Source organism: Piliocolobus tephrosceles, chromosome 1 (assembly GCF_002776525.5).
Source record: "Piliocolobus tephrosceles isolate RC106 chromosome 1, ASM277652v3, whole genome shotgun sequence".
In the NCBI taxonomy this organism is placed as follows: Eukaryota; Metazoa; Chordata; class Mammalia; order Primates; family Cercopithecidae; genus Piliocolobus; species Piliocolobus tephrosceles.
In genome coordinates, this window is record NC_045434.1 from 85290945 (window position 1) to 85305508 (window position 14564).

Consider the following 14564-nt stretch of genomic DNA (forward strand, 5'->3'; position numbering starts at 1 on the left):
TGGTGGTATTGTGGTGGACCTTTACTAGGCACTCTGCTGAATAACTGGAGTGGCACTTGTACTTTAGTGCAATTGGCTATCCCTTTCACCCTGGCATTTCATCAACCAGAAGGAAAAAAATAATAAGACATCATAAAGTGAGAGAAGCCCCTTATGGGTCTTTCGACTCTTATGCCTATTTAGACGCAATTGGAGTCCCATGAGGAATACCAGATCAATTTAAAGCTTGAAATCAAATGCTGCAGGATTTCAGTCAACATTTTAGTAGGTGACAGTTAATGAAAATATGGATTTAGATAAACTACATCTATTACAACCAATAGCAATGAGCTTTTCATGAATTAAAAGAAAAACTCATGTCAGCCCCAGCCCTGAGGCTACCTGACTTGACAAAACGCTTTACACTCTATGTGTCAGAAAGAGAAAAAAAAGGCAGTTGGAGTTTTCACCCAGACTGTGGGGCCTGGCCAAGGCCAGTGGCCTATCTCTCAAAACAACTAGACAGAGTTTCCAAAGGCTGGCCCCCCCAGGTCTAAGGGCCCTGGCAGCAAAGGCCCTGTTAGCACAAGAAGCAGATAAACTAACCCTTAGGCAAAACCTGAATATAAAGCCCCCTCATGCTGTGGTAACTTTAATAAATACCAAAGGACATCATTGGTTAACAAATGCTAGATTAATCAAGTACCAAAGCTTGCTATGTGAAAATCCCCACATGGTTACATTGAAGTTTGCAACACCCTAAACCCCATCACCTTGTTCCCGGTATCAGAGAGCACAGTTGAACATAACTGTGTAGAGGTGTTGGACTCAGTTTATTCTAGCAGGCCCAACCTCCAAGACCATCCTTAAACATCAGTAGACTGTATACGGTATGTGGATGGGAGCAGCTTCGCCATCCCTGCAAAGTGACTCTGAAAAAGATGACAAGCCCTGCTCCAGTCACACCCGGAAGCTGACTGGTCCACGCATGGCCGAAGCATGAGGAAACTCATCGTGGGACTCATTTTCCTTAAAATTTGGACTTGTACAATAAGGACTTCAACTGACCTTCCTCAGACTGAGGGCTGTTCCCAGTGTATACATCAAGTCACTGAGGTAGGACAAAAAGTTGCTATGGTCCTATTATTTTACAGTTATTATAAGTGTACTGGAACTCTAAAAAGAACTTGTTTGCATAATATTATTCTATACAAGGTATGTAGCCTAGGAAATGACCAATCTGATGTGTGTTATGACCCATCTGAGCCTCCCATGACCATAGTTCTTAAAATAAGATTAAGGACTAACGACTGGTGGGAGCTCATAAATGATATGAGTAAAGTGTTAGCCAAAACAAACAAAAAAATGGTTGCCCAAACAAGTCACCTTAAAATTTGATGCCTGTGCTGTCATTAATAGTAATAAGTTAGGAATAAGGTGTGGTTCTCTTAATTAAAAAAGAGGCTATATGACAAAAAATAAGTACATCTGTCATAAATTAGGACTGTGTGGAAATAAATGTAAATACTGGTCTTGTGTCATTTAGGCCACTTGGATAAAAGAAAAAAATGATGAAAAGGATCCAGTCCACCTTCAGAAAAGAAAAAATGGCCCTTCCTGTACTAAGGGGCAATGTAACCCCTTAGAGCTAGTAATAACCAATCCCCTTGATCCTCATTGGAAAAAAGGGGAGCGTGTGACATTAGGAATCGATGGGGCCAGACTGGATCCTTGATTAAATATCTTGGTTCGAGGAGAAGTGTACAAATTCTCTCCTGAACCAGTGTTTCAAACTTTCTAAGATAAACTAAATGTACCAGTATCAGAAATTCCAGGAAAAACTAGAAATTTGTTTTTGCAATTAGCTGAGTATGTAGCCCAGTCTCTCAGTGTCACTTCATGTTATGTATGTGGAGGAACTGTAATGGGAGATCAATGGCCATGGGAAGCCTGAGAATCAGTGCCTACAGACCCAGTTCCTGATGAATTCCCGGTTCAAAAGAATCACTGTGATAATTTCTGGGTCCTAAAACCTCAATTATTGGATAATATTGCATAGCTAGAAAAGGAAAAGAATTCACGTAGCCCGTAGGATGACTTAGTTGTCTGAGACAGAAACTGTATAATGGTACCACAGAAACAGTCACTTGGTGGAGTTCAAATCACACAGAGAGAAATCCATTTAGCAAATTCTCAAAGTTGCAAACTGTGTGAACCCACCCAGAGTCCCACCGGGACTGGACAGTCCCCATTGGATTATACTGGTTATGTGGGCATAGAGCTTATGCCAAATTATCTGACCAGTGGGCAGGTAGTTGTGTTATTGGCACTATTAAACCACCTTTCTTCCTACTGCCCATAAAAACAGGCGAACTTCTGGGCTTCCCTGTCTATGCTTCCCTTGAAAAGAGAAGCATAGCTATAAGAAATTGAAAAAAATGATAAATGGCCCCCTGAGAGAATCATACAATATTATAGGCCTGCTACTTGGGCACAAGATGGCTCATGGGGATACCGGACCCCCATTTACATGATCAACCGAACCATATGGTTACAAGCTGTCTTAGAAATAATCACTAATAAAACCGGCAGAGCCTTGACTATTCTGGCCGACAAGAAATTCAGATGAGAAATGCTATCTATCAAAATAGATTAGCTCTCAACTACCTGCTAGCAGCTGAAGGAGAGATCTGTAGGAAATTTAACCTTACCAATTGCTGCCTACACATAGATAATCAAGGGCAAGTAGTTGAAAACATGGTTAGAGATATGACAAAACTGGCACATGTGCCCATACAAGTATGGCATAGATATGATCCTGGGGCCATGTTTAGAAAATGACTGTCAGCGCTAGGAGGATTTAAAACCCTTATAATAAGAGTTATAATAGTAATAGAAGCCTACTTACTGCTCCCTTGTTTGATACCTTGTACTTCTTCGAATGATAAAAAGCTTCATCACTACCTCAGTTCACCAAAATGCCTCAGCACAAATGTACTATATAAATCATTATCGATCTGTCTTGCAAGAAGACATGGGTAGTGAAAATGAAAGTGAGAACTCCCACTAATAAAATGAGTGAGAGTCTCAAAAGAGGGGCATAAGGGAGGAGACCACCCCTCATATTGTCTTATGCCCAATTTCGGCCTCCAAAGAAAGAAGAAGTAAAAACTAAAAGGCAGAAATGAAATCCACAGGCAGACAGCCCAGTGCCACACCCTGGGCCTGGTAGTTAAAGATCGACCCCTGACCTAACTGGTTCTGTTATCTATAGATTACAGACATTGTATAGGAATACACTGTGAAAATTCCTATCTTGTTTTGTTCCAATCCAATTACCGGTTCATGCATCCCCCAGTAACATACTCCCTGCTTGCTCAATCAATCACGACTCTCTCACATGCACCCCGTTAGAGTTGTGAGCCCTTAAAAGGTACAGGAATTGCTCACTCAGGGAGCTCGGCTCTTGAGACTGAAATCTTGCCAATGTCCCCAGCCAAATAAACCCCTTCCTTCTGTAACTAGGTGTCTGAGGAGTTTTGTCTGCCGCTTGTCCTGCTACATTTCCTTTCTCTCTCTCCTTGACTCCCTCTTAGTCTGTCTCTTCCTCTCTCTCTCTCTTTGCCTCTTTTCCTTTCTGTCTGTTTCCTTTCTCTCTCTCTGCTGGTCTTTCCTTGCTTCTGCCAGCCGCTTATGCTTCTGTTCTCTCAACCACTGTGTGTTGGGGGCGGGGATCTAAAACAAGCTGGTCTGGGTTCCTTGGCTTACAGGTTACCTTGTGCCATACCTATGAAACAAGGGACCTGTCCATGATTCCTTCTAATGACCAACCTACCTCTAATGCTGGCCAGTCTACTTTACACAAAGTTTTAAGTTTTCCTGGTGTCATAGTACTCTATAGTCTCCCTTAAATCCTTTTTTTGAAAAATTTCAACATAGTTCCTAATGGAGTGGGCTTACTTGGTGCCTCACCCATGTTTCCTCTAGACAAAACACCACGCTCACACCACACGCACACCACAAAACAAAGGTGCTCCTCCCTTAGCACCACGCAACGTGGATTCTGCTAGTGGTAAGTGAGAGAAGCTTTCAGGCAACAATCTTTGCCAGTGTCTACTTCCAAAAGTCTCTAATGCTCACGTGTGCAAGTTCATGGCTGCTATCATTTACTAAGCCATGCCCCCAGTATTGGTCCTTCAAGGTTTTTTTTTTTTTTTTTCCTCCAAAATGAATAGTGATATGATATACATTTCCTCCTTTCTTCTCTCTTCCTCTCTCTCTCCCTTCCATTCTCTTTCTTTTTTCTCCTTCCTTCCTTCCCTTCCTTTCTTCTTTCTCTCTCTTTTCCCATTCTTCCTTCCTCCCTCCCTCCCTTCATCACCATTCTCTTAATCTTAAGTACCCAGTGACACTGCCAAAGGTCGCAGGGATCTCTGCCTAGGAAAGTTAGGTATTATCCAAGGTTTCTCCCCATGTGATAGTCTGAAATATGACCTCGTGGGAAGGGAAAGACCTGATCATCCCCTAGCCTGACACCCGTGAAGGGTCTGTGCTGAAGATGACTAGTATAAGAGGAAAGAAGGCCTCTTGGCAGTTGAGATAGAGAAAAGCATCTGTCTCCTGCCCATCCCTGGGCAATGGAACATCTCTGTGTAAAACCCGATTGTATGTTCTGCTTACTGAGAAAGGAGAAAACCGCCTTAGGGCTGAAGGTGGGACTTGCTAGGGCAATGCTGCTCTTTATGCACTAAAAAGGTTTATGGAGATGTTTGTATATGCATAACAAGGCACAGCACTTTTCCTTAAACTTATGTCACAGAGATCTTTATTCACATGTCTTACTGCTGACCTTCTCCCTAAGATGATCCTATTATCCTGCCACTTCACTTTTTCTAAGATGGTAAAGATAATTATCAATAAATACCGAGGGAACTCAGAGACAGGTGCCAGCGTGGGTCCTCTGTATGCAGAGCGCCGGTCCCCCTGGGCCCACTTTTTCTTTCTCTATACTTTGTCTCTGTGTCTCATTTCTTTTCTCAAGTCTCTCGTTCCACCTAACGAGAAACACCCACAGGTGTGGAGGGGCAGGCCACCCCTTCTCTCAAGTAGCTGGGACTATAGGCGTGCACCACCATGCCTAATTTTTGTATTTTTAGTAGAGACGGGGTTTCACCATGTTGGCCAGGATGGTCTTGATCTCTTGACCTTGTGATCCGCCTGCCTCAGCTTCCCAAAGTGCTGGGATTACAGGCGTGTGCCACCACACTCAGCCTCAGATGATCCATCCTCCTCCCAAAGGGCTGTAGTTACAGGCCTGAGCCATGGTTCCTGGCCAAGTTGCTTTTTTTTTTTTTTTGTCTGCTTAATAGTGGAAAGAAAGAGAGTCTCGTTTTATTTTCCTCTTTCTTAACTGGGCAGAGTGTATATTTTTTTCTCACGTGTGTTCAATCATTTGTGCGTTTTTTTTCTGTGATTTGCAAAATCCCATGACAAGGTGCATTTTCCATTGTGCTTTTCCTTACCAAATTTTAAACTCTTTGTATATTGGTGGCTAAAATGTTTCCAATTTGGCAATATGCCTTTAATTATCGTTTTTGACATTTTCTCATTCGCAAGATTAGTTCACTATGAAGTTTGCTCATTTTTTATATTTTTTACTTTTCTCTCCAGCAAGTTTCTAGTTGACTCAACAAATCAGTAAGGCTCTGCTGGAAGCCTTCTAATCTTTACTACACAGAAATAACCTCGGCTTACTATCTATATTTCCCACGGGCATTTAGTGCAGTTCCAAGTCGATTAAAAAAATCTTAACAAAGACAAAAATACCTCATTAGATCCTGCGCTTGTTTGGAATACAGATTAAAAATGTTTTTTTTTTTTTTTTTTTGAGACGGAGTCTCGCTCTGTCGCCCTGGCTGGAGTGCAGTGGCCTGATCTCAGCTCACTGCAAGCTCTGCCTCCCGGGTTCACGCCATTCTCCTGCCTCAGCCTCCCGAGTAGCTGGGACCACAGGCGCCCGCCAACACGCCCGGCTAATTTTTTTTGTATTTTAGTAGAGACAGGGTTTCACCGTGTTAGCCAGGATGGTCTCGATCTCCTGACCTCGTGATCCGCCCGTCTCGGCCTCCCAAAGTGCTGGGATTACAGGCTTGAGCCACCGCGCCCGGCCAAAAATGTTTTTTTTTAAGACAGAGTCTGTCTCTGTTGCCAGGCTACAGTGCGGTGGCACTATCTTGGCTCACCGTAACCTCCGACTCCCTGGTTCAAGCGATTCTCCTGCCTCAGCCTCCAGACTAGCTGGGATTACAGGAACGCGCCACCACACCTGGCTAATTTGTGTATTTTTAATAGAGACGGGGTTTCACCATGAGCCAGGATGGTCTCGATCTCTTGACCTTGTGATCCGCTCGCCTTGGCCTCCCAAAGTGCTGGGATTAGTGGCCTGAGCCATGGCGCCCGGTCCAGATTAATTTTTTAAAATGCAAAACTTGCACCGTCTTTTTTTTTTTAACGATGCTTGCTTGTTTTCAAAATAATTAAAAAACAAAAACACAAAATTGCTCTTCCCAAAGACTTCTTTCTTTCCTTTAAATTTATTTTTTAAAGAAAAGCTAATGGCTGGGCGCAGTGGCTCACGCCTGTAATCCCAGCACTTTGGGAGGCCGAGGCGGGCAGATTATGAGGTCAGCAGTTCCAGACCAGCCTGGCCAACATGGTGAAACCCTCTACAAAAAATACAAAAATTAGCCCGGCGTGGTGGCGGGTGACTGTAATCCCGGCTACTCGGGAGGCTGAGGCAGGAGAATCGCTTGTACCTGGGAGGCAGAGGTTGCAGTGAGCTGAAATCGCACCACTAGGGAGGCTCTGTCTCAAAAAAAAAAAAGAAAGAAAAGCTAACAAATCCTCTTCTGTCATGTATCATCACTGAATGAATGAGAGCTCCTGCCAGCCAGGAGACAGTGGACTACCAGGGTAGCTTTCCAGAGGTCCAGAAGGGAGGCCGCGCGAGAAGAGGCTCCGCGGGATGGGTCCACGCAGCGAGATCCCACGCAGGGTGGGTGTATAGGAGTGTCCACGTCCGAAGGGCCCGTTCAAGGGCAGGTCCCCGAAGGTTGGGTGCACGCAGGGCACGTCCACGCCGGCAGGCCCGTGCACGCAGGAGTGCCCACGCAGGGCGGGTCCGTGTAGGATGAGAGCAGCGAAGGGGACCCACACAGGCCATTTCCCGCCGCGTCCTCAGCCCACGCGGGCGAACTACCGCGGAGGAACGCACAGCTCAGATCCTAGCAGCTTACAAGAACAACCTTTTAAAAATGGAACCTTCAAGTAAAATTAAAACTTTGTTTCCTTCTTCTACAGGAGTTACTGATGTAGGAAGGGACAGTCCCAGTAAGATTTCAGGATACGACTTGGGCCGGTCCGCAGGCAGGACAGTGAAGCGCGCAGCTGCCAGGACTTACGGGGTGACGTGCGCCGCTGCTAGGACCTTGCAGGTGGAGAGCATAGTTGCCAAAACCAAGGCGGAGGAGTGCACCGCCGCTAGGATCCGGGGGGAGGATCCTACCGCGGCCCGGACTTACGGATGCAGTACACTGCTGCCAGGATCTTGTCTGTGTAGGGCAGCGCGGCCGGGACCTCAGCCTGCAGCACACCGCTGCCAGGATCTCGTCGGCTGAGGGTTCCGCAGTCCGGACCCCGCCCCGTGCGCGTCCCCGGCGTTGGCGTCGTCTTCCTGGTGCTGGTCTGCGTCCGGTCGCCGGTCGCCTTGGTCTCCGGCCCTCCCCAGACGCTCCCGCACCCTTGGCGACCCCGCCGTCCGCAGCCCTGGCGCTCCCTGCGGGCCCCGCCGAGGCCGCCTGCGCCCTGTGCCAGCGCGCGCCCCGGGAGCCGGTGCGCGCCGACTGCGGCCACCGTTTCTGTCGGGCGTGCGTGGTGCGCTTCTGGGCCGAGGAGGACGGGCCCTTCCCGTGCCCCGAGTGCGCCGACGACTGCTGGCAGCGCGCCGTGGAGCCCGGCCGGCCCCCGCTCAGCCGCCGCCTTCTGGCGCTCGAGGAGGCGGCCGCGGCGCCCGCGCGCGACGGCCCGGCCAGCGAGGCCGCGCTGCAGCTGCTGTGCCGCGCTGACGCCGGCCCGCTCTGCGCCGCCTGCCGCATGGCTGCAGGCCCCGAGCCACCCGAGTGGGAGCCGCGCTGGAGGAAGGCGCTGCGCGGCAAGGTGCGCGCTGCGGAGTCCCGTGCCCCGCCTCGGACGGTGCCCTGCGCCTCTCCGCCCCTGCCCCGGTCCCCCTGAGCCCTGGGCCCTTCCCGTCTCCATTGTCCCTGTCCCCGGATTGTTCCCCTCCCCTCACCGCCACGGGTCCCCGCTCCAGCGTGTGCTGGGCCCCTCCTTCCTGCGGCTTGCCTCCCCACGTTTCCTGCGTCTCTTCCGAGTCTGGTCCGCGTCCCCATCTTGGTGTCCCCTGCTGGGCGGTGCCTTATCTTCCCACCACCTAACTTCTACGAAGTCCTTCCCCCACAAGCGTCCGTTTTTGTGGTCCCCACCGCTAGCTGTGCCCTGCCTCACCCTCATAGACCCCCTCCAGTTCCCATAGATTGACTCCCCGACTCACTGTTCCTTTGGGGACGACATCACACCTCTCCACCCTCTGTATTCCACTATGTCCACAGGCCTGGCCCGCCTTCTCGTCTGCTCTCCGGGCCACCCAGCCCTCACTTGCACCCCCTGTCCCCTCTCCCATCTTTCAGAGACCCGCTCTGGGAGTCGGGCAGCGGCGGGTCCGGGAGTCTGGAGCCTTTCCCATGGCGGGTTGGTTGGGGGATACAGAGTAGAAGAGAACAGCCAGCCTGGGGTCCTGCTCTTGAATACAGGGGAGGGGAAGCCAGCCAGACTGTGCCCCTGGGCGCTCCTCCTGCATTGAAAGCTCTTGCCACCAGGCAGAGTGACCCCCATCCGGCTCAGGCAGGGCAGGGTGTAGGGCAGGCTGTGCAGACCTGTGGTACAGACCAAACTCACACTGAACAGGGCCACTTACAGACACAGAACTCCTAAACCCACCTAGACAGTCCCCTTAGCCCCAGCACCCAGATCCTTCTGAATAGGTGTGAAGCCCAAGAAACCTTTTGGCTGCCTGTGCGTTCCTGTCGTAGACAACAGGGCTTCGAGGTTATCTCTGGAATGGTCAGACTGTGTGCATTCAGCTGGGGTGATGTCCTTCAGAACTGGGCTGGGTTGGGGGAGACCTGCCCAGCCCTGGTGACCTTCCTCTCTTTCCAGGAGAACAAGGGGTCTGTGGAAATCATGAGAAAAGACTTGAATGACGCCCGGGACCTGCATGGCCAGGCGGAGTCAGCAGCTGCAGTGTGGAAGGCAAGTGGGGGGGCCTGGGGCAGCCTGGAATGAGGGGACCGTGGACTCAGGGCTCTAGACAAAGGGACCACCAGGCCAAGCAGGCCAGGCCTCTGAACTGCTCAGCTGGTTGGTTGGAGGAGGGGCCTCTGGACTTTAGTGAGCTTCAGGGTATTTTTCTAGGATGTGTTTGTATTTTTCAAATAGAATCTAGCCAAAGTCAGTGGAAGCCTCTTTTTTGCCTCACGTTTTACCTGTAGGTGATGGCGGCATCAGACTTACTCTTTTTTTTTTTTCCCAAGAGACAAGAGTCTCATTTGGCTGAAGTGCAATGGCTTGCTTGTAGCTCACTGCAGCTCGAACTGGCCTCAGATCCTCCCACCTCAGCCTCTGAGACTATAGGCATGTGCTACCACACCTGGCTAATTTTAGAATGCTTTTCTAGAGATGGGGGTCTTGCTGTGTTGCCCAGGCTGGTCTTGAACTCCTGGCCGTAAGTGATTCTCCCACCTCAGCCTCCCAAAGTGCTAATTTTTTTTTCTTTTAAAACACATCTGTAACTTTCTGTGGTCCTCTTGTTCTGATCTGAGAGTTGCTCATTTTTTTTTTAAAGGCTAGAAGTCCAGGATCAAGGAACCGGCACATTCTGTGTCCGTTGAGAACGCTTCCTGGTTCATAGATGGTGCCTTCTCACTGTGTCCTCACATGGAAGAAGCAAGGGTGTCTCTGGGGTCCTTTAAGGACACTGATTCCATTCTTGAGAGTTCCACCCTTACAACCTCATTATCTCCCAAAGGTCCTGCCTCCTAACACCATCACCTTAGGGACGAGGATTTCAGCATGGGGATTTGGGGAGGACACAGACATTCAGACCACAGCAGTGTTACTTTCCTTGGGTGCCTTCCACAGCGTTACATCCCAAAGGGACATCTCACTAGATTCTTTGAGGTTACTCACCAGTAAAGCTCTTCAGTCGTTTAAACTCTCTTTGGTGACTTTTTCCTCATGTGTAGTAAAAATCTGTGTGCCATTTTCTCTGGGTTTCATAAATTCCTACCTTCTTTTAACCTGAAAGACAGAGTGATTTTCACAGCAGCTCTTGGGTAATTGGCTGCACCTTGAGGCTGAGGCCCGCATTTTTACCCCAGCTTGAGGCTGAGGTAGACTCTCTGTGTTCCCGGTGGTGCTGAGCCCTTGCCTACTCTCCACAGGCCTGAGGTGCAGGCCTCACTCAGACAGTGACAGGTGACACACAGGGTCCCTGATGCCAGTCGGACCCCTGGCACTCCACACTGCCCTTGGGGGCTGCTCTGAACTTCTTGTCTTTTGAGCGGTCAACACTGCTCAGTGCAAGTTAGGCTGGAAGGCTTTGGGGACCTCCAAGTTTTCAATAACCCTGTGTTACTCCCAAGGGACTTGTTTTGTCCACAGATTTTAGCAGGTTGGAGTTTTCAATCTGTCCTGTTTTGGGGGTTGGTGGCTTAGATGCTGGGATGAGAGAAACCACCTAAATTCAAAAGAAGGAGTTTGCAGTGTGCTGCATCAGCCAACCAGCAGACACCCAGCTGTCATTTGCATTCTCTGTCAGCAACAAAAGCCTTGGCTTGTCATGACTATGGCTGTCACCTGCCCTGTGTGGCCCAGGGCCAGGTGGAAGCCATCCATGACTCTGAGTAAAATCACAGTAGCATCCTGCTCTACTCTCTTGTTTCCAAGGTTAGGGGTTGGCTGAAAACCAGTTGAACAGTGGCAAGTGTGGATGCTATTTGTTGAAGGCTGATGGGATGGTTTTAAGCTGTTGGAGTTCTGGTGTGGGCACAGCAGGGACAGTTTCTGGCAAGATGGGTGTGTGTCCTGCCCTGACAGTAACGTGCCTGACAGGCTCTAGACCTAGCAGGGCCACTCAAGGATTTACTGTCCCCTCGGCCATGGGAGACGGGAGAGGAACAGTCTTCATGTGCAGCTGACCACTGCAGTGTCGGGGAGAAAGAACTCTACTTCTCCCCTTTTAGGGCCCCAGGCTGGGCCAGAGAATTAAACTGACATAAGCTAAACTAACAGGGCCAGGTGCAGTGGTTCATGCCTGTAATCCCAGCAACTTGGGAGGCTGAGGTAGGAGGATTGCTTGAGGGTAGGAGTTCGAGACCAGCCTGGGTAACATAGTGAGACCCCCATCTGTACAAAAATTGAGAAATTAGCCAGGTGTGGTGGTGCATCTGTGGTCCCAGCTACTTGGGAGGCTGAGGTGGGAGGATACTTAAGCCCAAGAGGTTGAGGCTGCAGTAAGCTATGATGGCACCACTGCACTCCAGCCTGGGTGACAGAGTGAGATCCTATCTCAAAAAAAAAAGGAAGATAGATTAGTGGGAGAAAAAACATAAGTTTTTTTTTTTTTTTTTTTTTTTTGAGATGGAGTCTTGCTCTCATTGCCCAGGCTGGAGTACTGTGGTGCCATCTTGCCTCACTGCATCCTCTACCTCCTTGGTTCAAGTGGTTCTCCTGCCTCAGCCTCCTGAGTAACTGCAGCTACAGGCGTGTGCCACCACGCTTGGCTAATCTTGTATTTTTAGTGGAGATAGGGTTTCACCATGTTGGCCAGGCTGGTCTTGAACTCCTGACCTCAAGTGATCCACTCAGCTCGGCCTCCCAAAGTGCTGGGATTACAAGCGTGAACCACCGCACTCGGTCTGATAGTCGATGTGCCTGAGCAGCATGTTTTAGAGTGGCATGTTCTTAACTCCTTCAAGAGGGAACGGGTTCCCCTTCTCCTGGGGGGGGTGGGCGAGGACACAGGTCTTTTCCTGCCACCTGTCTGCAGGGACACGTGATGGACCGTAGGAAGAAGGCACTGACTGACTACAAGAAGCTGCGGGCCTTCTTTGTGGAGGAGGAGGAGCACTTCCTGCAGGAGGCTGAGAAGGAGGAGGGGCTCCCTGAGGACGAGCTGACTGACCCCACTGAGCGGTTCAGGTCACTGCTGCAGGCGGTGTCGGAGCTGGAGAAGAAGCACCGGAACCTGGGCCTCAGCATGCTGCTGCAGGTGTGGGATCCCGGCTGGGTCTGTCCACCATCAGGCCAGGGTGGACATAGGCAGCAGCGAGCCACTGGGGGGCCATTGCCCGAGGTCAAGGCTTAAAAGCCCAGCCTGACTCCCACTGCCGTGGCCTTGCAGGGCTGAATTTTGGGAATGGGTGGGTGGTCAAAGAAGGTGATAGGAAGGGGTTTTAAGTTGAGAAGGGTCCGAGGTGTCCCTCACCTTCACAAGGGAGGACACTTGGTATCCCAAGTGCCTGAGCATGGAAGGCTTCTGCCTCGCCTTAGGGTCCTGAGGGCAGAAGCAGCCAAGAAACCCAGCCTCAGGGCTTTTCTTCTGCCTCTACCCAGGGCCTGGCCCGAACCCCAGAGCCCGCAGCAACCCAGATGGCCCTGAATGGTTCAATTGCCTGTGCCAGCCATAGGTGACAAGGCTTTGGCCTTGGGGAGACAGAAGTCTGGGCTAGGCCCTGGGTTGGTTGTGCTCAGGACAGTACCTCATGTGCTGTCTCATGTGCACTCTCTCTTGCTCTCTCTCACTCTCTCCTTTTGTCTTTGTCTCTGCCTCTGTGTGTCTCTTTTTCTGTCGTTTTGTCTCTCTGTCTTTCCCTCTACCCTCCCATGCAGTGATGGCGCCAACCGGCGGCAGTCCCAGAGCTGGAGGCAGGAGGGAATGGATCCTCATCTCCCTGGGAAGTGTTGGCGTGTGGCTGTCAGGGAAGCATGGAAGGCGCCCGGCCTTGGGTCCGTCTATATAGTTGTGTGTTTCAACAATGTCCCTTTATCCTTCACCCTGAGGCGTGAGTGTTTTGGGGGCTACAAACACCTCCCGGTAGAGGCTGGACCTGAGGACCCTTCCAACCTGTGCCCGACCCTTCCTGAAGTCCTGGCCACAGCGCATCTTTCATGAGTCCTGGCAGCTCTGGGCCATGCGCTTCCTCGGTCACCCATCTGCCCCTCACCTTGTCATCCAGGGACCCAGACCTTGCACCTTCCATGCGGGCCCACAGATCCTTGGCAGGTACCTGAGGTGCACCATTGAGTGTCGAATTTGGGGTTAGCATCTAGAAAGAAGAACGCACATGAGACTCTGTGAAGGCTGGAACTCAGGTCTTCAGGGAAGAGAAAGGAAGACTGGATTGCACCTTGATGCCTCCTGAGGAGGCGGCCCTCCTCTTGAGGTGGGCGTGCGCCCCGCCCAGCCTTATCTGCGTCGGTCTGTCCACCTCCCCCTTCCTGGCCCCCACCCTGCCTCTGTGTCTCCCAGAAGGCCTCCCTGTGCTCCACCTGCCTCCGCAGAAGGAACTCTCTTTCTCCCTTTACCTGGGTGAGGGGGCTGGCAGGTGGCTAACCCCATTTAGCATCTCCAGGCCCTGCCATGGTGTCTCATCTTGCTGTTCTCTCTGGCTCTTTCTGTCGTCCCATTTCCTTTAGTAGTTGAATTTTACAAAGCTCATAGCAGTAGCTCAGTTGCCTGCAGCATCCTTGTGTGTAGATAAATTAGTGTAGTCGACAGAAACTCAGCACTGGGGACAGGATTGCAAAGTCGGGGACATAGATGCAGGCAGATGTTGAAATTTGGGTATAGCTGGGCTTGTGAGCAGTGCCTGTTTCCAGATGAAGCCTTTCAGCCTTTCCGAGTCCCTGGCCTTTGGTGCGATGTCTGTGAGTTTGACCTACCCAGCGTGTGGGCTGGTTCAATGTTGAATAAAGTGAGTTTGTGTCAGCTCGTTTGCTTCGTCTCTGTGTGTCCACCTGGCCTCTTCCCCCTGCTCTGGCCACCCTCCAGTGTCAAAGGAAAATTCCTCGTGACACTTGCTAAAGCATGGTGAGGAGAACTTTCATTGGGACCATTGAGATGGGTGTGGAGCCCTTTCCTTGGGGCCTCAGGGGAGATGGGGCTCCACCCCGACACAGTAGGGCAGGGGTTGGAGAAGCCGAGGAGCAGTGTGGGGTCCATGGGTGGGAATGACTGTGAGGAGACATCAGGGCTGAGGGGGGTCTGCCTAAACCCACCTCACAGAGTCCTTGCTGCAGGCAGTCAGGGTGATCAGACATTGGTTGCAAACGGTCTGATAGGAACCCAGTCAGGTACCATTGAGGGTGGTCAGATATTATGGTTGAACCAAATTAGGGTTCTTGCTAAAACTGGATTTCATAAGAAGGGGCACAGAGGGCCTTAGAAGATTCCAGAGCCTGGCCAAGTA

At 50.5% G+C, this 14564-nt stretch overlaps 2 protein-coding genes across 2 annotated transcripts in view; both read left to right on the forward strand.

Moving 5' to 3' along the window:
* LOC116418733 (histone H2B type 3-B) overlaps positions 1–7167 on the forward strand; it is a 42624-nt gene extending 35457 nt beyond the window's left edge. The window contains exon 2 of the mRNA XM_031935296.1: positions 7081–7167. Coding sequence (XP_031791156.1) covers positions 7081–7167 — 87 coding nt within the window. The remainder of the gene's footprint in view (positions 1–7080) is intronic.
* Position 7168: 1 nt separating this feature from the next.
* Positions 7169–14086, forward strand: RNF187 (ring finger protein 187). The gene is made up of 5 exons (XM_031935299.1): positions 7169–7305; positions 7500–8193; positions 9253–9345; positions 12143–12364; positions 12985–14086. The coding sequence occupies exons 1-5, from the start codon at positions 7169–7171 to the stop codon at positions 12985–12987; spliced, it is 1149 nt and encodes a 382-aa protein (XP_031791159.1). The 3' UTR covers positions 12988–14086.
* The last annotated feature ends 478 nt before the right edge of the window (positions 14087–14564 follow it).